General features: G+C 55.6%; 2 protein-coding genes across 3 annotated transcripts; both read right to left on the bottom strand.

Moving 5' to 3' along the window:
- Positions 1 to 834: 834 nt before the first annotated feature.
- On the bottom strand, positions 835 to 3,981 carry MRPL28 (mitochondrial ribosomal protein L28). Its single transcript, XM_082312266.1, has 5 exons — positions 3,550 to 3,981; positions 3,155 to 3,307; positions 2,661 to 2,795; positions 1,908 to 1,994; positions 835 to 972 (listed from the first exon to the last, which is right to left on the bottom strand). Exons 1-5 carry the CDS (start codon positions 3,835 to 3,837, stop codon positions 895 to 897), a joined length of 741 nt encoding a protein of 246 aa, XP_082168392.1. The 5' UTR covers positions 3,838 to 3,981; the 3' UTR covers positions 835 to 894.
- A 121-nt stretch (positions 3,982 to 4,102) lies between these two features.
- Positions 4,103 to 21,354, bottom strand: PGAP6 (post-GPI attachment to proteins 6). 2 transcript variants are annotated; one of them, XM_082312264.1, is made up of 13 exons: positions 21,218 to 21,354; positions 16,939 to 17,116; positions 15,138 to 15,345; positions 14,918 to 15,051; positions 14,271 to 14,536; positions 12,708 to 13,036; positions 11,863 to 11,956; positions 11,185 to 11,308; positions 10,346 to 10,482; positions 8,061 to 8,239; positions 7,461 to 7,607; positions 6,938 to 7,054; positions 4,103 to 6,422 (listed from the first exon to the last, which is right to left on the bottom strand). In XM_082312264.1, exons 1-13 carry the CDS (start codon positions 21,312 to 21,314, stop codon positions 6,126 to 6,128), a joined length of 2,307 nt encoding a protein of 768 aa, XP_082168390.1. In that variant the 5' UTR covers positions 21,315 to 21,354; the 3' UTR covers positions 4,103 to 6,125. The 2 variants fall into 2 exon arrangements, with proteins under 2 accessions (XP_082168390.1, XP_082168391.1); XM_082312265.1 differs by lacking the exon at positions 21,218 to 21,354 and adding an exon at positions 18,066 to 20,335.
- Positions 21,355 to 21,391: the final 37 nt, after the last annotated feature.

Below are 21,391 nucleotides of genomic sequence, written 5' to 3'. Positions count from 1 at the left end.
ATACGGGGAGCATGTCTCATCCCAAGGCGAGGTTAAGGCAAAGCCTCTTCCTGGGGCGACAATCCAGAGATGCGGCTCACACGAGGTCCATCCTGCAAGCTCTGTGCTTGTCCCTCACCTCAGAGCTGAAGGGAAAGGGAGGAGAGGCTGCTTTTTCTCCAGCCAGAAACCCACTGCAGGACCACGAAGCTTACAGACAACACCAGTGGCACACAGCACTGTTCGCTAGCACGTAATTCTGGTAAGTGCTTTTCGGTCCCTTGTTGCCAGACAGGAGCAAAGGCTTGAACACCCACTTCAACTACATTTTTACAAAATAAAAGATTTAAAAATCACCTGCTTCAAACAGAAACAGTGCTGGAACCCAAGGGTGAGCTGTACAGCCATCAACTGCGGCCGGGGAGCTCAGCCCCACCTGCTGGCAGGCACCGCCTGAGGCAGGGGTTTGCGGTCAGGCTTTTGGGGCACAATCGTCTCTGCTGCAGAAGGCTGGGGACTGATCTAAGTTACACCACCATGTCTTACAGTCCCTGCTATAATACACTAACGAGCAATGAGTATCAGAGAAAAGTTTACTGATATTCCCAAAATGCATATTTCGTTTTATATAGTGATCAAGCTCTCAACAGCAGCCAACTACTTGTACAGGTAGAACCACATTAAGTCAGTCTTACAAGAACGCTTTCAGAGGCCACAGGACAGAAATTCCTTCCTCAGCCCACAGGAACGGTTCCTCACTGAATTTAGACTGTCATTAGACTTCGATAACTGCAACATGCTCCTGGGCATGCTCTTCATGTGGCCCCCTCCACACAACGTGGTTCAGACAGAAGACTCACTGAACCCCACAGCTTGATCTGCAGCAGGGGGTTTGCTCCAAAGGTTTCTTTCCTTCTACTGCTTCTGCAGTGCCTTTTCTTTCAGTTGGTTGACGAGCTCTTCAGCATACACCTTAAAGAGCGGGACAGGGTCCTGAAACAAAGCAGAGGATAAACCACTTAAAAGGAGTGAACCTGAGCAGCAGCAAGGGGTGAAGTCTAACGGAGAGCCCAGGGAGCCAGTGCTGTGGGAGTGTTAGCAGTTAAAACCAGAGGAAGATGGGCCTGGTTTTTTTCCCGTGGCTGAACAAGACAACCTGCTGTGCTACTCCTCCAGACACAGCTGCTGCTCAGCTCTGTAACCTTGCCTCAAAGATGGCAGGCACCTGTGTGGGACATTCACCAGCTCTCCCAATTCTGCCTGCATTCGAGAATCACCAGTAGCTCCCAGGAATCTCTTTTCTTCTACAAAAAGCTTGCCTCCCTCCTCACGTTGCCCTAAATCAGAGCTGTACTGAAGCACATTGGGTGAACATGCTCCCTGAAGCTGGACCCCACAGGGTTGAGGGCCCAGCACCGCCTCCTGCAGTCAGTGCTCCTGACCTTTCCATCCCTGCTGCAGCTACGACAGGAGCCAACAGGTCTGGGGGACACGTCACCAAGGCACCCCATCCCCCAGGAAGCCCTTTTGCCCCAGCAGCTCTCTGGGGAACCCTGCTCTGCATATTGCTTCTAACAAGCAAGATGTGGTGACAGAGGGTCACAAACTGAGCAAGCCCTGAGCTTGTATCCACGTGTCCCAAAGCACAAGAGCATAGCAGAAGGCAACCAAAGGCAAAGATATTCACACAACGGGGCAGGAGTTATGAGCCATCCCCCTAAATATCTCTCTCCTAACTGGGGGATCTGGTTTTACAATGTGCTTTAACTCAGCCCCATGTTTTGGGCACCCAAATTTAACTGGGCTCACGTGGCTGCTCAGGAGTTTCGGAGCACCACTTCTGCCGCTCAGGAGCGCTCAGATCAGCTGGACGTCCAGCCTGATGCAGCTAAGACGCCTCGGCGCTAAGCACTGCCTCAGGAACTCACCTTTTTTTCTAGGAGCCTCTGTTTTTCTATTGCTTCTTCTAAACTCAAGCCAACCCATTCAGCTTCCTCTTCTGGGATCGCAAATTCCTGTGATAAAAGAAGGAACGGGTGGTACAGTCTTTCCAGGTGACTAAGATGCAAATCTTCTCTATGCCCAACTCACACAAACAGGTGATCCAGTAGGAACGTTACTACGGACAAATCTTAAACCACCGTTCCCTCATTGCTGGCAACCAAAGTCCACTTCCCTTCTCTCCTTTTCCCTTTGCGAGGGTCCTGCTTCCTCTGAGCAGTCGTGCCCACTGCTGCACCCCTCTTTTCTGTAGTTCTGTAGCTGTTTCTCAGCACAGCTCCATGGACTGTAGACGCTGGTGGTATTTCTATACTGGCAACCATCACCAGCTGCACAAAACGAAACTGCACACAGGCAGTCTGGGCTCCTCGCTGCAGAATCAGTACAAATTCTCATTGCCATTGGCAGTTCCAGCTCCTACCAGTGCTTAATGCAGACCCTCACTGACCTCAATCACAGTAAAATACAGGCTTTTGTCTTCCTAAATGATCAGTACAGAAATTAGCAGCCCACAGACAGACAAGAAAAACCTGACAAACGATATTTAGATCTTCTCTGCCCATACCCTTAACCCTAAACGCGGTTTGTACCGCAACAGGGTGATTAGGGCATTATCAGTCTGGACAACCAGCAAACATCGCTGCAGACACCAGGGCAGGGACTGCAGGTCAGGCACCCACCTGGTACTTGTTATAGATCGCCTCTCTTTTGGCTGGATCATCAGGATGCAGTTTAGGATCCCGCCGTGCGAGTCGCAGCAGCATCGTTCGCTTCAAATCCATCCCGAGCTTTGAGCACATATCGGCTTTTGGAGTCTAGAGAAATAAAGTCTGATGTCAAACTGCACCAAGAGACCAGCTGCTAGAGAACACGCAAGTCTATCAGCACGTGGACAACACTGGCAGTTTATCCGCACGCTCTAGAGGCTCTCAGGACACATGTTATGAAGGGGGAACGATCCCTCGGATTTGTTCTGGAGCTAATTTGATCATGGTTCTGATCTTTAACACCAAGGGCTCTAATCAAGGGGATATTAAAGGCTAGAAGCCTTAGACCGGCACCAACACATTAACAGCAGCAGATGCCTGCAGGCCCCTGAGCAAGGGCAGCGTGGGCGCAGACCTGCCGCGCTGAGGCTGCTGCACAGCAAGTCCCGCTGGGCGCAGGGCCTTACCTTGAGGATGTAGAAGTCGAAGCCGTAGGCCTCGTCGATGAGGTCCAGCGTCCGCATGGTGACGGTGATGGTCAGCGTGGCGTCCAGGATCTCGCTGTAGAACTGCCGCTCGAAGAGCTGCGGCTTCCACGTCTTGGGCAGCCTGGTGGAGAGCTGGGCAGGGCCCGGCGGTCAGGGCCCGGCGGTCAGGGCCCGGCGACGCCGCCTTCCCCGGGGGTCGCCGCTGCCCGCCAAAACGGGCTGAGGCTGCACCAGGGGCTGGGCGGGCCGCCCAAGACACGGCCCCGGGCCGCTGGGGGAAGGCGGAGGCTGCTACCAGCGGGCCCTGGTCGCCCGCCCGGGGCTCCCCCACCGGGCACCGCCGGCCCAGGATAAGGAAAGGCCGGAGCGCTCACCTTGTCGTTGCGCGCATATCGGAAGCCGCGGATCCAGCCCTCGCCGCCCCAGAGCCCCTCGTCGGCGGCGGGCGGGAAGTACACCGGCACCGGCACGTCCTGCACCCGCTCCCGCTCCCCGGTGCGCGGGTTCCGCCGGTAGCGCACGCCCAGCGGCCGCCAGTGCACGGGCGTGGGCGGCGTGTCGTCCCGCAGCGCCGCCAGGTAGTGCTCCGGCAGCCGCGCACAGATGCCCTCCCGCAGCCGCAGGGCGGGCCAGAGCCGCGGCGCGTACCGGTGCAGCGGCATCGCCCTCCCGCCGCCGCCCGCTTCCGCTCCCAGCGGCCACCGCGGCCGGAAGCGGGGCCGGAGCCGCCTCTCATTGGCTGGCGCGGACGGGCCGCAGGGGCGACGACGGCGGCCGGCAGGGGCCGCGCCGCGCCCGCGTTTCGCCCACAGCCTGCGGCTGCCCGGCCCTTGCTGCTCCGGCCCTGGCCTCAGCTCCAGCCACCACCTCTTTGCCCTCAAATACCATTACCTTTATTAAATTATAAAATTGTAAGCTTTAAAATTTACCGTATAAAATAATCACAGGTATTAACAGCAAAGAAAAAAAATAACCTTTTTTTCCCAGACACAAGAATTCGCTCAGGTATTACCCCAGATAATTAACACCCCCCCCACCCCAGGCACCTGACACAACCCTGTGCCAGGGCCAACAGTCGCGGGGCGGGGGGGCAAAAGCGGAATCTCACCGATCAAACACAAAATAAACAATGACGTTAGTGGGATTTCTCGCCCCAAAGCTTCCCCTGCTTGGCAGCGCGGAAGCCCCTGAAGGAAAAAGCCCGAGGAGGAATTATTGCTTTCTCTGGTAACCGGCAGCACCGGGGCCAGACCGGCAGCCTGGCGCGGACGGCACGGCTGTGAAGGAGCAGCGGTCGCCTGCCACAGGGCCGGGGCTGCAGCGGCCGCTGTGCAAACCCGGGGAGGGGGAAAAAGTGCCTAAAAGTGATAAAAGTTCAAGGAAGCCCCCGCATTCCCCGGTTCCCGCCGTGCTGCCGGTGTGGTGGATGGCAGCAGCAAAAGGAACCGCAGGGGAGGTGGGTGCCGGGGGGACGACATCGCTGGCTGCAGGCCCTTCGCTCGTCCTGCGTCTGCTTAAAACGTCGGAGTTTGCAGAGGAAGGGGAGGGAGAGGGATAAAGTGCAGAGCTGAGCAGAATGCTGGGCGCTTTTTCAAAGCAAAGAAATAACCCTGTTTCCTATAAACTAGGAGGCAAATCCTTCATTAATTGCTCTTTCCTCCCCAAAGCCACCTGAGGGGCTCCCAGCAGCACACACCAGACCGACCACTGCTGGAATAAACCAGCAAGGAACAAACCAGCAAGGAATGATGTATTTGAGCCCTTATCTATAGAATAAGGATGGGCAAAGACAACTTGCCTGGCTGCCAGTTTTCTGCCCTTGCTTTCTGATGCCTGCGTGCCCTATAGTAAGGCTAAGGTGAGACAGACGCTGCGAAGGAGTCAGTAGCCATGTGGGGAGCCCGTGGTGAGGCTCCTGGCTGGGGCGGGACACTGCCGGTGGCCTCTGATCAGCCACAACTCCACAGCACATCCAGCCTCCACGGCACAGCAGGCTGCTGGAGGAGCGGGGGGTGCACAGCTCGGACACCATCCCGGACCACCTATGCTGCCCAGGCAGAGCCGCACATGTGCCCAACCCACAAAAGGGAGGAAGAGGGTGAATACCTGAACACTGAGAGGAAGGGGACAGTACAGCAGCCTGGCTCCTTCCAGATGAGCTAAGAGGGCTAAAGCTAAACTTAGACTAAAGCCTGCACTGCTGTGGGTTTCACAGCTCTGGGCGAGATGCTGCTGATGCCTCTTGCACGTCCCCGCATTTTTTTTTCACATTCCTGCCAAGTCTGATCCTGAATCCAGGGCCCAAGTCCTGGCCTTGTTCTTTCCCCCCCAGAACCAGGACTAGGTAAGAGCAGCACTGCCCGTTTCATGGGGAGAGAGGCTCCAGACCCCCGTGGAGACAGCAGCCAAGGGCACAGCGCACACCAAGATCAGCTCCCTCCCTCCCCATCAGCACCAAGGGCACATGGCAGCATTTGCCCCCCAGATCAGAAGAAACCCATTCTTCTCTTGGGTTCAAATGCTGATTGCAGGATGGCAGGAGAAATACCCGTCCCACAGCCCTGTGCTAGGACAGGGTGTGCTGGGAAGAGCCCAGCAGCCAAAGCCCTGGCTCCAGCTCAGCGTGGGCTAAGCCCAAGCCTCATGGATGCAGCAGGAGGGGAGGAAGGGCTGGCAATTTCCCCCAGGGCCATGGGGAGGTGGGGGACAGGCTATTCCTTGATCTAGAACCATGAAGAGCCTGCCCCATCCCAGCAGAAAAGCAGAGGTGGCCTCAAACTTGCCTTCACAAGACAAGCCCACCATCTTCATCTTTAAACCTGGTCCATATTGCACTCTCCCAGCCAGCGAATGAGCATGTAAGAGGATTGCTCACGTGTGAGAGAGGGGCAGCCCAGGCAAAGAGCAACCGCACCAGCCCTCCACCTCTGCTACCAGGAGCTGAGCAGCTTCAGGTCACAGCATAGAGCTCCTCACGGTCGTTCTGGCAAATCTGATAGCGACAAGTGAGCTTCTGTGACCAGGCCCAGGGCTTCTTATGCTTGTCCCGTGGAGGAAGCAGGAAAGCAACACTGCAAGCCACCAGCACGTGCCAGATGCTGTGGGTGTAGTAATAGTTCTCGTTGGTTTCCATGAATGCATATACTGAGATAGCTATGAAAGCCAAGGTGATCCCTGGGAGGAGGTAGAAAACCCAGCGCTTCCACGAGGAGGGGTAGCAGTGTCTGCGCTTCACTCCGTGGTAAACCTGAAGGTGTGAGAGCACAGGAGGGTTAAGCAGCCAAGCAGAAGCTTAGGCAGGGGGAAACAGGCAGCACTGCCTGACCAGGAACATCTGCTAACCTCACAGCAAGAGGGTGTGCTTGCTGCCCCTGAGAAATTCAGCCCCCTCCCCCTTCTTGGGCCCATCTCTTGTGTGCAAGAGTCCCTATCCAGCTGTGACACCAAAGCCCAGCACAGATGCCATAGCTCCTGCCCAGGGCATGGGCAACAGCCAGCTGCTCTGGGACAACACTTCAGCCACAGGTGTGCGTTCAACTGGAGCTGCAGCAGCTGGACTGTGCTGAGACCCATAACTGGGGGATTTCTCAGCTACTGGAGGGATGGAAGGTAAATCCCTTGCCCTGCCCTCCCTCCACCTGGGTGTTTCAAGGAGATCAAGCTCTCCTTGTGGATGGGATGGAGCCTGGGGTCTGCTCTGCCACCATCATTCTCTGGAAGGGAGCTAAGGGCAGCAGGTCCTGCCTGGCTGCCTGTACTTACCCACGCTGCAATCATGATGACAAGGGCAAAGAGGCAGGGACCCATCATGTTCCACACCCCTCTGCGGTCCAGCTGTAGGGACATGGCAATTAACAGGGTCCCCAAGACGAAAAGGACCTGGGAATGAGACACCACCACTATCGTCAGCAGCTCATCTGCTGCCAGAGCACAGCCAGCCATGCCAAGAGGCAGGGAGAACCACCTCCTGGCCACCCAGCCCTGCATGCATGCAGGACTCAGGAGCAGCACCTTCAGAAGGAGAAACCAGAGGACCCACAAACCTTTCCCACAAATCTCAGTCCCTTCAGGCCCAGTCCCTACAAGCACGCAGGTTTATGATCCAAACCCCTGGGACAAAACAACCCACTGGTTTAAAAATCAGGGTGGCACTGGGTGACAAACAGGCTTTGTCACCAGGCTGGGCTGTGTCATTAAAATACAGCCATGAGAGGGCTCAGCATGGCCACCCGCAGCTTGGCGGGCTCAGGTCTGGCCCTGCCGTGCGGGGTTACCTGACACTCACGTATTTCAGGATCTTCTTCACCCGGGACATGCACAGGATCGTCACCCAGATGGACACCACAGAGCCCAAAAAGTCACAGTACTGTAGTGTGTCATAGTCCATGATGCACATCACCGCGACGCCTGGCTGGTCACACGCGTGGTAGAACTAGAGCCGGGGACAAAAGCAAAGGCTAGCATGAATCCAGCAGCAGCACACGGCTTTCTAGGAAGGAGAGGCAGGAGAAGACTCGGCCCATGGTAGCTCCACCATTACGGAAAGCAGATGAGAGCAGTCATCAACTTGCACCCTCCCAGCAGCAGCCGAGAGCTCCTAGCACAGCACCCTTCAAGCGCGCAATGCTCCAACCCCATCTCAGCTCCCTGGGGTCCCACCCCCAAATACAAGCACCCGCAGTGTGGGTAGAAGAGTCCAGGGAAAATAACACTCCTACCAAGCTCTGAAGGGGCAGGACCTGTCTGTGGAGGTGCTCGTCCAATGACCCTAGAAGCTCCCTGTGGAGCTCCAGGATGGACTGCTCCACGAAGGACTTCAGTCCGAAGCAGCATCCCTGATGCTCAGGGGAAGCTGGCAGGGGACCCGACAAAAGGCAATCCCTACCGTGGAGAAGAACATGGTGTAGGTGTAGACGGAGGCCTCCACCAGGTAGTAGCGATAAACAGCAACTGCTATTGCCGGCAGGAACATGAGGTTGCTCAGGGTGAGCAGGAGGGTGGCCAGGTTCTGTGCACTGACAGATTGAGCCTTGGTATCATCCGTGCAGCTCCACCCGCCCCAGCCTGCGGAGCAGAGAGGTTTGTGTGGATCTCGCATGCCTTGCCTTGTCCTCCTGCAGCAGCCAGCAGGAGCCTGGGACTCCTCGGAAGAGGCAATCACACGCCAGGACCACCTCCTGGCCTCCTCTCCCTTGCTCCATCAGCCACTCGCACTCCTGTTCTCAGGATGGTCTTGTTACTCATCACATGCTCTGCTGTGGAAAGTCTTGGGGAACCCCAACAGAGCCCCGTGTCTGCTCTGAGGACACCCCCAGGTTATTCTGACATAGCAGGGGCCATTCTACATACAGCATAGGTGTGTCCAGGCTGGTACTTTTCATTCCCACAGTAACTCAACACACATGCTACTTGCAGGTGATACATTAAGCATTTGAGGCTCAGACGCTTCGGATGATAGTGTAAGCTGGGTGCAACATCCCTACAGATCCCAGGAACCAGGGTGGAGAATGATCCACAACACGGAGGAAGTCGTTGGGCTCCTGTCTTACCTCCTGTCACAGCAGGGCAGAGTGCAAAGCCAGCTGAGGTTGCCCTGGGCCTTGCCCAACTGAGTTTTGAAGATCTCCAGGGATGGAGACCTGGATACTGTGCAAAGCTGAACAACTCTGACGGGGGGAGATTTGTCTTCTTCGACTTAGCTGAAAGTTTCCTTGCTGCAGCCTGTGTCTGCAGCCTCTTGCCCTTTCCCTGTGCTCCCCCAGAAGAGCCTGGCTCCAGGGTCCCTGTAACCCCCGTGGGCTGTGGAAGGTGTGATTCAACCCCTCTCCAACTCCTCTTCTCCAGGGTGACCAAACCCACTGCCTCAGCCCAGGGTGACATCCAGGTCTGTGCAGGGCACGTGGGATCGAAAACTTTCTAGAGGACAGCGCACACTCTAGGCTTGACACGGGGGTCAATTCTCAGCCTGCTGATGGGATACCAAGGACTGAACTGAGAGAGTCTTCTACAAACACAAACCTGCCTTTTGTTCTTTCTTTTTCTTTTTTTTTTTTTTTTTTTTTTTAATTTTAATTATTTTAATTCAAGATTAGGGTGCCCATGCCCTCCTTTTGGGGAAAGGAGGTCAGTCACAGGGCAGCTTGGGTACATGCAGGCACTCCACGGTCAACAAGCAGAGTAGCATCCATCCCATTGCAGTGCCACTAGAAACCAAGCCAGCAGCTCTGCCCCTCCTGCTGGCTCCCCGCCAGGCAGAGCCCAGGGAGGCTGCTCTCTCCAGTTTATTTCTGGGTCACGAATATGCAGATGGGGCATTTTGCTCCGAGTGATTCAGCAGAAAGCTGTCCTCAGCCTGATTCCCCAGTTCCCCTGGGGTGCTCTGTGCTTCCCAGAACCTGGCACCCCTCAGGGAAATTAGGATGCTGTTTTCCATCTCGCTCCTTGCCCAGCATCAGCACTGCAGCAGACAGCAGGGACATCCTGGCTCAGGCCCAAAGCAGCACTGAACCACATTTTGCCTTGTCCTTCTGCTGAGAACAGGTACACGTACTCACCCAAGCACAGCAGAGCTATCATCTTCCCTACACCGCTGACTCCCGCCCAGTCTGCTCATCCCATTAAGATAATTAGCAGCTTGACACAGATGTTCCTCCTCCAGGGGCACCTCTGAGTCTAAGGGCTGGCCTGTGTGCTGGCTCTTGGCAGGAGACAGAGCACCATGGCAAAGCACAGACAGGGACTGCAGCCCAGCCTCATCGCATGCCTTATCAGGGCCCTATGTAGCAAACCGCCCTGAAAGGCACAGGCTCTGACGCACTTTCAGGCAGCCCTGTCGGCACCCTGATCTCTTTGGGGACGCTCAGAAGGACCTCTCCAAGCCCTGCGAGTCTCCAAGCTGGAGGCAAAATGACCATTGAGCAGAAAGTTGTCCTCAGCCCAATTTCCCCTGTGGTGCTCTGTGCTTCCCAGAACACAGCACCCCTTGGGGAAGTCAGGATGCTCCCAAAGAGGCCACCACGGGTGCCAAGGGCTCCCTGGGCAGGCGCTGCGACCTCAGGCTGTTCCTGGCAGCCACAGCAGACCCCAGACTCCCCTACCCAAATACCACCACCGAAAAACGTGGCCTCCCCTTGGGAAGGATGACAAAGCTTCCTAGGAAAAGGCACTCACCAGCCTTGCAGCTGCAGCCAGCATAGAGGTAGCCGTGTCTTCTCAGGAGGCTGCACTGTCCGTACGGCCCACAATCATTGAAGCAGGGGGTGAGGTATGCAAAGATGGTCACTTTGGCTTCTGCAGCATTACATTCACTGCAAGGAGAGCAGGTTGCCTTGGTACCCCGGTCCTTCGGGGCAGCCTTGTGCCCAGGGAGCACTTTGCTCCAGAGGGTCAGGCCACGCTCATGCACGCAAGCTCCCCGCGATTTCAAGATCTGCTCCATCCCTCCCAAGAGCTAGGAGCAGAGTCAGCTCCCTCTCCACTCAGACTGCCGAGCTGATGCGCAGGCAGGAGTCAGCTCTCCCCAGACCCCCACAGCAGACCCCGGTGCCCAGGCCCAGCATCACCAGCACTGTTTTACAGCGTGCGCTCGGCCCCTTACACAAGGGACCAGCAGGAAGGCAAACTGCAGGACTATGGGTACAACTGTCTGCATTTCAAGAGATCCCTCAAAGAAGTAACAGCAGCATTTTCATTTACCAATTTATCACTTCAAAATCCACCTGGGGAAGGAGAAGCTCATCCAGGCAGGCTCTGCCACCCACAGTCTGCATGAGACATGCCAGCTTGGCACCAGACAAGCTGCTTGGGTACTCACAAGAGAGCAAGTCGGCACTGCCACCCGCCTCCTTCCCCCTCTGCAGCCACAGCTTCACTCCTACCAGGTGAGACGAGCCCACGGCACAGCAGTGAGGACACAGGTTTGGTTTTGCTCACGCTAGTCAAGGGCGGCAGGACCCAGAGGCAGAGCGCTTTGAACCAGCCCCAAGGTGGGATGACAGACTCAGACTCACCCCTGGCCCTTTAGGCAGATGAGCTGCAGGGAAAGGAACCAGTCATCTGTCTGTGGGTACAGGACAATCAGCATTGCTTCTGCAGATGACGTGCTCACACTCAGTGGGTAGCCCTGGAAAAAAGCTTAAAGGGAAGAGGGTGCTGTCATGGGCCAGGACTAGGGGCAAAGAGTCCATGGCAATCCCAGGCTGAGACTAGTTGCACAGGAATCAGATGCTCCTGTGGCTCCTTGCTCCTGTCCTCTGGAGTCACCAAGGACCCTTGCTCCTGAGCCCCTTGTTTTTTCTTTCATCTCAGCTCTAGGTACCTGCCTAGACAGCACAGGGCACCTGGAACAGCCTGTTTGCCTGGCTAGTCCTCCAGTGCAGAGCTCAGCTTCTCTGCACACCAGCAATACCCGGACCATCCCCAGACCTCCTGCCAATGAGGCTGGAAGAGCCCCAGCTGGTAACCAGACCTTCCTTTGGTGGAGGCTAACTCCCAGTGCCAGACTAGCATCTGCATCCCAGCACCCCTGGGCAGATGCCAGCACCAAGACCGCCGGAGGGCTTGTGCCAAAATCGGCTTCCCTGGGACACCCCACAAAGTCTTGAGTCAGTTAACAGCTCATAAGGTCTAAAAGCAAAGCCCCGAGATGGCGTAGCTGAGCTGGCGGCGGGTGCCAGCAGCTCTCATACCTGTGCTGCAGTTCTGCGTGGCATTGAGGGACAGCACCGGTGAAGCAGCACTCACACACGCTACCACGGTGGCATTGGCCAGGCTCACGGACGTCTGTGCAAACAGAGCAGTGTCCCATGTCAGAGCGCCCTGATGCCACCCCCCTGCACAACTCACCTCCCACGCTGCCCACGGTATACGGGAACAGCAGGTGACAATAAATCCTGCAGATCAAGGTCACCCGTCAATTCAGCAGCTCTTTCTGGGCAAACCTGTGTTCACCTCACCCTGCACTGCCACTGTGTTACATGCTGGCTGAAGGGCAAGAGAGCCTCCCGGGGGACTGCACGGGGGGAACTGCCCCAAAGCTGGGACGCTTGCACATCGCTTCAGCACGAGCAGAGGGTGGCAGAAGTCAGAGGCAGCAGGACATCAGGGCTGAGCCCTGCTCCAGCCCTCGGGAAATTTCATAGAATTTCAGGGGGCTGATTTTGGGGTGTCACTGAAGGAGCCTGGGAATCAGCGACTTGGGCAGGAAGATCCCTGGGCTCCCTTGCTCAGTCTCCTCCCGTGGTGGCAAGGCGCTAGGCTCCTGTGGAGAAGATGGCATTGCAGCTGCCTTCCATTTCGTCTCCTCTGCCTCAACTGCCACCACACACCAGCAAGCTGTGGCATTTGAATTAGAGCTGGCAGGTGGGACATGCTAGCAGCGGTTAAAACAGGCTCAGAGTGTTTTGTGACAACAAAAAGAAAGAGAAATAGTCCCACAGGTACCTACAGCCCCTGGAGTTTGCTGACAAACCAGCCTAGGAGCAGGGACAAAGCCCTGCAAAGGGGAGACAATCCCATCAATCAGCCTCCGCACCTTGTTAAGCAGGAGACTGACCACGAGGGAACCCCCGCTGTCCATGCCAGTGTTCAGGTTGAGGAGGAGGAGGGTCGGGGAGAGGGAGCTCACAGGCACACTGGGACTATTCAAGAGCCTGTAGCGCACAGACACCACATCCAGGTCCTCACGAACGACGGGCTGGTTCTGCAGACAGAAGCTCTTCTGGTCGGATGCATTGCGTGAAGCCTCTCCGGTAGACAGAGTAGAGCTCCCTGCTGCTCCTGTGCTACCTGGTCTGGGACCAGTTTGGCTCTGGTTTAGGCTGCTGAAGTTAGGGAATGAACTGGTACTTCCTGGTCTACAAGCTGTAAAGCAGAAAAGGGGAGGAATCAGCACAGCCAGGACTAGCACCTCATCCAGGCAGGGCTCCAGCAGCTCCAGACCTTTAAGCGATAGCACAAACTTGGGGTATTTCAGCTGGTTCATGCACTGCAGTATTGGCTACAGCCCCTGAAAGGCACCGTCTTTGCAGGGGGAACTCTAGCATCGGCATCCACAAGCTGGGACACTGATGGAAGCCAGAGTACAGTGGGTGGAAGCACCCTGGAGCTGCAGGGAAGGGGAGGGGGAACAGAAGAAGGGGTAACACACAGCATCATGACACGTGAACGTACCCAGGGAGTATTCACCAGCCAGTGGCAGAGCACAGCACTTAGCTGTCCCATAACCACAGGCTGCCTAAAAGTCTCTAACAGTTCCCCAGACGTGAGCAGACAAAGCTGAGAAGAGAGATGCTAACCCAATATAGCTACAGGCACAAGCCATCACGTCATGGCAGATGGAGCTGAATGTGACACGTGGAGTCCCACTGCTGGAGCCTGCTCATCGCTCCCAGAGACTCTAGTGCTCCCCTCTAACACCTTGGCTGCCAGTGCCAGGCCCTCCAGCACATGGGATGAGGCTCTGCTTTGAGGAGGGGATTACAGAACCCCCAGCAGAAGAAAACTTTAAAAACGTACCTAGTTGGTGAGCTTCCTAAAGTCAAACAGGGATTGTGGTCACCTAACAAGAGGATGCAAAGGTGCCTATCACAGCCACGAGGACCTTGTGACCTCCTGAGTCACAAGGTGTCACCCGAAATGGTGACATCCCCTCGCTACAACCCAAGACATTACCCCACATAAACCTCTGTAAGATGGTTTCCTGTCTGTAGCCTGCTTATGGCCAATCGATAGTCAACGTACCATTACAGTCTGGTGCATCTACCCAAAACCATTCTCCCCACCAGATTTTAAGCCAGCCACTCCTTCCCAAACAGCCTTTGGAAAATACCATTGCTTCAGAGACCCTGAACTTTTCAGGCATTTCCAAAACAGGGAGTATCCCTCCAGGGAGTATCCCTCTTGGGTGAACACTGGAGCCTTCACTTTTGACCCCAAAGTAACAACTAGGTCTCAGCACCCAGGGTTATGCCCAGGCAACCAGCATGCTGGGGAACGCAGGCCACTACAGCCAGCCACCCAAAGACCCAAGAGAGCCACAGTAGATACAAAGTTCTCTCTGGTCGTTCCCATAGGCCTAGAGAAAGTGGAAGCCCACCTGTGAAAGAAGCCAGCATCTCCACCGACACACTGGCATTGGCAGCACCGAGACTCTCCACCATGATCTGCAGCCACTTCTCCCAGGGGGGTGAGTCCAGGGCCAGGCTGCAGTTTATGTTCCCTGTGCAGGTGATAATCCTCTGGAAGGACTGGGGCAGCGTGATGGAGCCCAGCACCACCCGCACGGTGCACGCTTTCTGCTCGCTTGTTATGCAGCTTCGCAACTCAAACCGCATCCCTGCGGCATGCTTGGGAACGAAGACCCTGCAGGAGGAGGGACGAACAGTTTGCAGAGCTTGTAGTCTCAACACAAGCCAGCCAAGTCTCAGCGGTCCCTGGGGCTTTGTGGCAAGAACTAGGATTGCCCTGGTTGGCATTGTGAAAAGCCTTCCCAAGGGAAACATCTCAAAGAACTAAAATTCCTGCAGCTGAACCTCTAAGACCACCTGGGAAGAGCTGGATAAGGGCACTCGTGTGCTCCCCACGCAAACCCTACCACTGCTGCAAGGGAGCTTGGCAAACAGGCTCGGAGACCCCTCAGCTCCAGCCCCACGTGGGAATAACAGTGCCTTCCCCTAAGCAGCACCTGTGGGAAATCCCACCCCACCACGGCCCCAGGTCTTTCTATCCGCTGCTCTCACTCACTTGACATGCAGTGGCTTAGCAGGCGAGACGACGGTTTGTGGCATGGCAACACCAGGCTCCAGGACGGGCATATCAGTGAGTCTGAGCACAAACATATCTGCCTGGAACATATAGGGGCATGGAGTGGAGAAACCCTGCAGGAGGGGAGAGCAGACGGGTCAGCTGTGGTGAGACACATTGGGCATAGTACGATGGCTGAGACCCTCACCAGCACCCTCACCTTCACTTCAATCCTGCCAGCAGCCTCAGGGAGATGGGCAGCAATGAACCAGTCTCCAGCAGCAGGGGTGGTGACGTTCACAAAGGTGGTGTTTTGCACAGCACTGCTCAGAATGATGCTTATGTTATAGGAAGGACGGACGGTCGCATTTGCAGGAAAACGAGTGCCCAGTGGATTAATTACAGGAGGGGCTCCGTAGCGAAAGTGCCTGCAAAAGAAACCAGAATGCGAATAAATCGAGGGATGTAAAGACACTGGCAAGATAAACAGGGATACAAACTTGTCAGTGGACACCCAGCTTGGCCTGAGACTGGAGAGGGAGCAGGCTGGAAAAAACCCCACGTTTTCAAGTGGACCACCAGATTTTCATCTGGTGAGGACTGGCTGCTATTAGCTTATCCGGGATTTATTTAGAGATTGGTTTAACTTGGCTGCTTGTTAAGATAAGGATTTACACGGTTCCATCAAGCCTGAAAGCAAATTTCCACAACACTTACTAAGGTTAAGCCCCAGCCACAAGACTACTCCTTTTACGTAACCATCTGCAAATTCCCCATATAGGCTAAATCGTCAACGAAGAGCTTTCATTTTCTAGCTAAGATCTGCATCTTCCCTATTTCCTCTGTTAGGAGGGCGGGCAGACGACTAAAAAGATGCTTACCAAGGAAGGTCCACGTGACTGACTTCAGTACACCAACACTTCTGCTTTCCAGATAAGCAGTACAATGTTCAAAGCAGCAGAAAAGCAGGCAGCTAAGTAATACGTGAGATATTTATTTGGGCAGCCAATTTGGTATGTAATTTGCTTGCTTTTGGACTGCGCTGCCACAGAAAACAGACGCAACAGGTCCACCAAGCAAACATGACAAGGTGATGTGTTATTAACCTGTTTGAGTTTAGCTGGGCTGGTCTTCATTTCTTAGGGTATCGTTTAGCTGCTGCCTTGTCCCTCACATCCCCAAACTATGGGAAACGTTTCTGGGAAGCAGAAAGTAGCAAGAGCATCTGTTCCAGGCTGCCCTGGAGCAACCAAGAGCACTTGTCTGTGCCCAGGACAGACCAGGGAAGCACAAGCCAAGCAGCAAACTTCAGTCACCGCCAAGACCTCTGTGGTGCGGGTGCCAGAGACCCACACGTCTCTGAGGGCACAACCTGCCCAGGAAACTTGGGACCCTCCCAAGATACAGCTCAAAGTCTTGCCCCACCTGCAAGTTTTCGATCTCAAATCCCCCAACAACTCAAGTACTGCTTTAAGCTACATTTCTTTCACTGGCATTGAGTTTGCAATCTTCTCATGCTCTTGTGTCTGCAGGACTCTGCATTCCTCTGCTGTCTCTGCTCCACGCACAGCCCGCGTCCCTCAGAAAAAGCATCCCCAGTCTCTTCAGTTTCTTTGTACTGGGGAATTTGTCTGTGTCCCGTCAGTTTGGGTCCTCTCAAGCCCCTGCCACATCCTTTGGTGCCATGCACAGGATCCTGCCAGGCACAGAAAGGTCCAGGAACACCTTTGCTGATGAGCAGCAGCATCAGCCTCACCAAGAAGCTCTCTCCAGTATTTCTAAGGCGTCTCTTAGACATCACGTCTGAGATACAGCCCCAGATCTACTGGTAACGTGAACACGAAATGCTCCTACAGGTTTAAACACAGATTTAGTTCTAGTACAGTAAGAAACTATGACTGCTGCAACTGGGGAACAGACGCCCAGCCTCCTACAACCAACCAACCACAGCCACGAGCAACAAGGACAAGAGAAGGACAGGAAGGCCACGTGGGCAAGCACTGGCACAGGGACAGACATACACTGTGATCTCCATGTCGGTGCACTCAGGTCCTTTCCCCCGGGACGCTTGCAGGAGCCAGCGAAGCAGCACAGTGTCTTCTGGCACACGGAAATGGAAGAGCTTGGCGTTCCCATACCAGCTGTAGAAGGAGAGCTTCTGTGCGCTCTGAGAGAAGTACTCGGACACATACAGGGACTCTGAAAGGGAGAGAGCACAGCAGTTGCTGGGGTGGCTTCTGGGGGCAGGCTGCAGGGCTACACCCGCCCACAGAAGCACACAGGAGTTTTAAGGTTGCCAGAGAGGAGCCCTTTGTGTCCCTGATTTCTCATCCCAGTCCCACTAGATACATGGTGATCCGCGTTGTTCCTCCAGCCAGAACCACCCACACCCCTGCTACAAAACCGTCACCCAGAGCCAGAAAGCACTAAAAGATGCTTTAACTACGCTCTGTGAGATGTCCTCTGAAGATCACAGATCACCAGAGACACTGAGGAGGAGGAGGAGGAACAGGTCAGGAGGAAAAGCTGATGGCACAAGGAAAGGCAATGGAGTAGGCAGCAGCAAACCCTGGGGCAAACAGTGCAGAGCAGATGGGTGCAGGTAGCGCAGGGGTGCTCCGGGCCCCAGCAGCAGTTTATGGTGCCAACAGGCAAGAGCTGTACCCTCGTCTGTCTCTGCTGAGCGCATGGGCTGATGTTATTGGTCTTACCCAGCTCAGGACACATGTGCTGCACAACACACTGCCTTCCTGTGACACGCAACGTGATGAAAATTCATGGGCTACAAATGTAACTCTGCTTTCAGACATACCTTCCAAAGTCTAAAGATTTTCCTACCTGGACGAAAGGCTGCTGGGATAGCGAGAACAGCCCTAAGGTAGGCTGAAAGGTCATGCAAGAGGACAACAGCTATTCAGTCAAAGTGCCATCAGGACTAACTAGAGCCTCCATCCATCCCTCTGCCGAGCTATGTCTATAGATCACCCCCAGCCTGCTGATAATTCCACCTGCAAAATTATATGCTAGTATTATTGTCAGCAAGAAACCAGCCAGACTGCAACTCAGGGATGGAAAAGAAACATCACACCGGGGTTGAGAAGGGGACAAAACTGCACGGAGACAGTGGAGCCAAGGCCATGCCGCCCACCTGGAAACAAGGTTCATAACACTCAGCAAGGGGGTAGAAGAAGATGTCTTCACATCTCTGCCAAGTCCTCCCAGATGCTCCTTTTCTACTCTGGAACTCCCTGGAGTGGGGAGAAACTGTGGCACCTTTCAGACGCAGATTCCTCATTTCTATCAGAGAATACAGCAGCAAACGCGGTTTAACTTGCCTTCCTCCAACGCTGCACAGGGTCGTGTTGGAAACACAGAAGACCCGAATGAACTTAAGAAAGATGCCAAAGAAAGAAGAAAACAGTCCTCGGGCAGGACCAGAGCCTTGGGATGTACTTCATGCCAAGAGGAACCTAATCCTAGCAGGAACTACGATTCATGCCCCAAAGCAGGATGCATGCTGGCCTGCACCCACGGCACTGCAAAGAGACAGGAACGGTAATCATGGGTTTAATTCCCTGGCAAATTACCAAGCCAAAGCCTCCGGGCACCCTGCGAATCCAACAGGGAAAGGAGGAAACAGGAAAACAAGAAATACCAGCCATGCAAGCCAACCGGAGGATTTGCTTGTGGAGGAAGAGTGTGGCCACCTCGCCTCGCCATAGGGACTGCCCCGGCCACGCACCCACAGGGTCCAGCCAAGGGAGCAGTGCTTGCAGCACCTTAATGCACAGGGCCAGGCGAGGTCACGGGGAAGGGTGAGCCCTGGGCAGGACAGCGAGAAGTCCACAGCACGTGGGCAGAGCTGTCCAGCTGCGGTCCCGGCGCCAGGGTTACGCTGCTCTCTAGGCCAGCAAGGAGCAGAGACCACAAAAGGGGCTTTTCAAGCAAATGCTCCCTGGCTGCAATGCCAGCGCAGTGCGTGGGCTATTACAAACAAGAGCTGGCTGCGATCCCCTACAAGCCCAGCCATATTTCATGCACAGGAGCTACAGAAGGGAGCAGTCTTTAATCAGCGGCGTCTATACCCCCGGGTGCCCTCTGCATGCACACGGCATGTTTGCTTCTGGAAGTCCACGGAGATGTTTGGGCACAGGACAGGGACACAAAGCGTGATTAGAGCTGGGAGAGCCCTGGCCCTGCTCAATGCAACAGGTCCCATCAGACAACCTGCATGGGGCTAAGCCTTCCTCCCTTGATGCAAGCTGCTCCAACCCCACGGGCTGCCAGGCTCCGCACGGCCAACAGCCACAGTCGCCACCCATCCAGCATGTCCTCACAAAGCTGAAGCATGATTTGTGTGGTTTTTGGGGAGGAGAGGGCAGGCAGGCTGCAAAATTAAAAACTCAAGCAATCAGTGGTGCTATTTATTAAGGACTGGTCAATTAGACGGAGCGAGCTCAAGCGCAGTAGGAGGCTGAGGGCCTGCCTGCCCTGCCCACGCGCTGCCTGCCACCAGGTCAGCAGCAGCTGTGGCTCTGTCAACAAAACAGCAGCGTGGACAAAGTCCACGCACAAACAGCTTGGGCCGGCTCGCAGGCTTCGCTGCGCTGGGCACCCCAGAGCTGCGCAGCGGGTAAGGTGACTCCCACAGCACTCTCCACCTGGGCTGACAGGCGAATACCACAGGCAGATAAACTGATTATCAGCAGAGAAAAGCCAGAAAGACAGGTCACCGCAGGGGAGGCGTGTGCTCTGGCAGCCCATTTGCATCCAGAGAGTGTACTCCAGTATTTGCTGTGCTCTCTATGTGTCTGTCCCCATCCATTCAGTATGCTCTGCACCAGCACGGCAACAACCTGGAAAGTCCCACTTGACTGTCCCATGATGTAAAACAAGCCTTTAAACCGAGCAAGGGAGTTGTCAAATAGATGCTGTTCCCATCCTCTCCTATACAGATTTCAAACATATTATGCAAAAACCAAGTGTTTTTAAGACAAGAAACAAAATGCGGGAGAATGACAGATGCAGAGAGGACACATTATATGAACTTCAGAATAAAGAGCCACCTGCAATAGCTTGGGTTTGTTGGTCCAAAGATGATCTCATGGTAGTTTTCGGAAATAATATCTTGACTGCTGTTTTCAGGGCTTCCCATCAGAAGGATGAAGCCCTCATTTCAAAGCAGACGCTGTGCAAAGCTATACAGACAATGATAAGTCTGACTCTGGACAAGACATGGCTATAGGGCAAGGTGTTTGGTTGTTTATGATGTAACAGAAACCATATTCCTTTAGCCCGGGTCAAAAATCCATCTTTAAATGTCCCAGAAAGAGGATGCCTCGCTCCTCTGGGAAGACGCTGATCTTCACCGGCTCCCAGACCTAACCCTACAGAGGCATTCCCCCAGCCGGCGGGACGGCGCCGAGACAAACCAACCACCACACCTCAAACGCAGGGTAGCTCTCCAGGGCTGGGAACCCAGCTAGCAGGATGCCAGAGGAGGGTGGGCCTGGGGCAAAAGGCCATCTCAGCCATCGGCTCCTCCAGAGCAGCCTCCGCGCTTTGCAGGCTATGAGGAAGTGATAACCCACCATCAACAGCAGATAGCCACCGCTGGCACAAGCCTACCTCCGTGACAGGGTAAAGCAGGCAAACAATCTCACCTCCGCAAACCTTTCTACCACCGCACGCGCTGGCTGACGCTCTGGAGGGGAAGGCATGGTCCCTGGGGACCCCAGACCCCCAGTACCACCACGAAGAGCAGCCCACCGCCCGTCCAAAACCCCTGCTCCCGCCCAGCTGCCTTGATACACTGGAAGTAAAGCAACCTGAAAACAAAGCAAAACCAAGCAAAACAACCACCACCACCGCAAATACAGCAGAAACCCCTCCGGGTCCGGGCCTGACCTCTCGCTGCTCTGCAGCGCCCGACACAAGCACGGCTCCACCGCAGAGGGTTCACAGAGTCCCCGAGCGCCCAAATCCCTCGGGAAATCACAAAGCCCCCCTCAAAGCCACCCCCGGCAGGAGCTGCGGGACTCAGCCCAGCTCCCGGGGCTGGGCGGCAGACAAGTCCCCGCTCACTTGAACGTAACCCGGTTGGTTTTCCACCGGCGCCTCTGCCCCCCGGGACCCCCGCCGCCCCACGGGCGGGCAGGGACGCTCCCCCAGCCCGGCTCCTCCGCCAGACGTGCGCCTCCGTCCCCGCCCCGGCCCCCGCGGAGCACCCCCAGCTGCCTCCGAGCATCCCCGCGGAGCATCCCCAACCTGCCCCCCTCATCCCCCCCGGCCGGGACTCACCGGGGCCGGTGCGGTTGCCGCGGCCGGCGGGGAGCGCCAGGAGCTGCAGCAGGAGCAGGAGCAGCAGCCGCAGCGGCGGGCCGGCTCCCCGCGCCATGGCCGCCCGGCGCTATACCGGCATCGCCGCCCGCCGCCCGCCCCGCAGCGCCATCGCCGCCGCCTCCGCCCGCTTCC

This window comes from Platalea leucorodia (genome assembly GCF_965183815.1).
Source record: "Platalea leucorodia genome assembly, chromosome: 5".
Classification (NCBI taxonomy): domain Eukaryota; kingdom Metazoa; phylum Chordata; class Aves; order Pelecaniformes; family Threskiornithidae; genus Platalea; species Platalea leucorodia.
The sequence above is the reverse complement of the archived record's forward strand: the minus strand, read 5'-3'. Positions and strand labels throughout refer to the sequence as shown.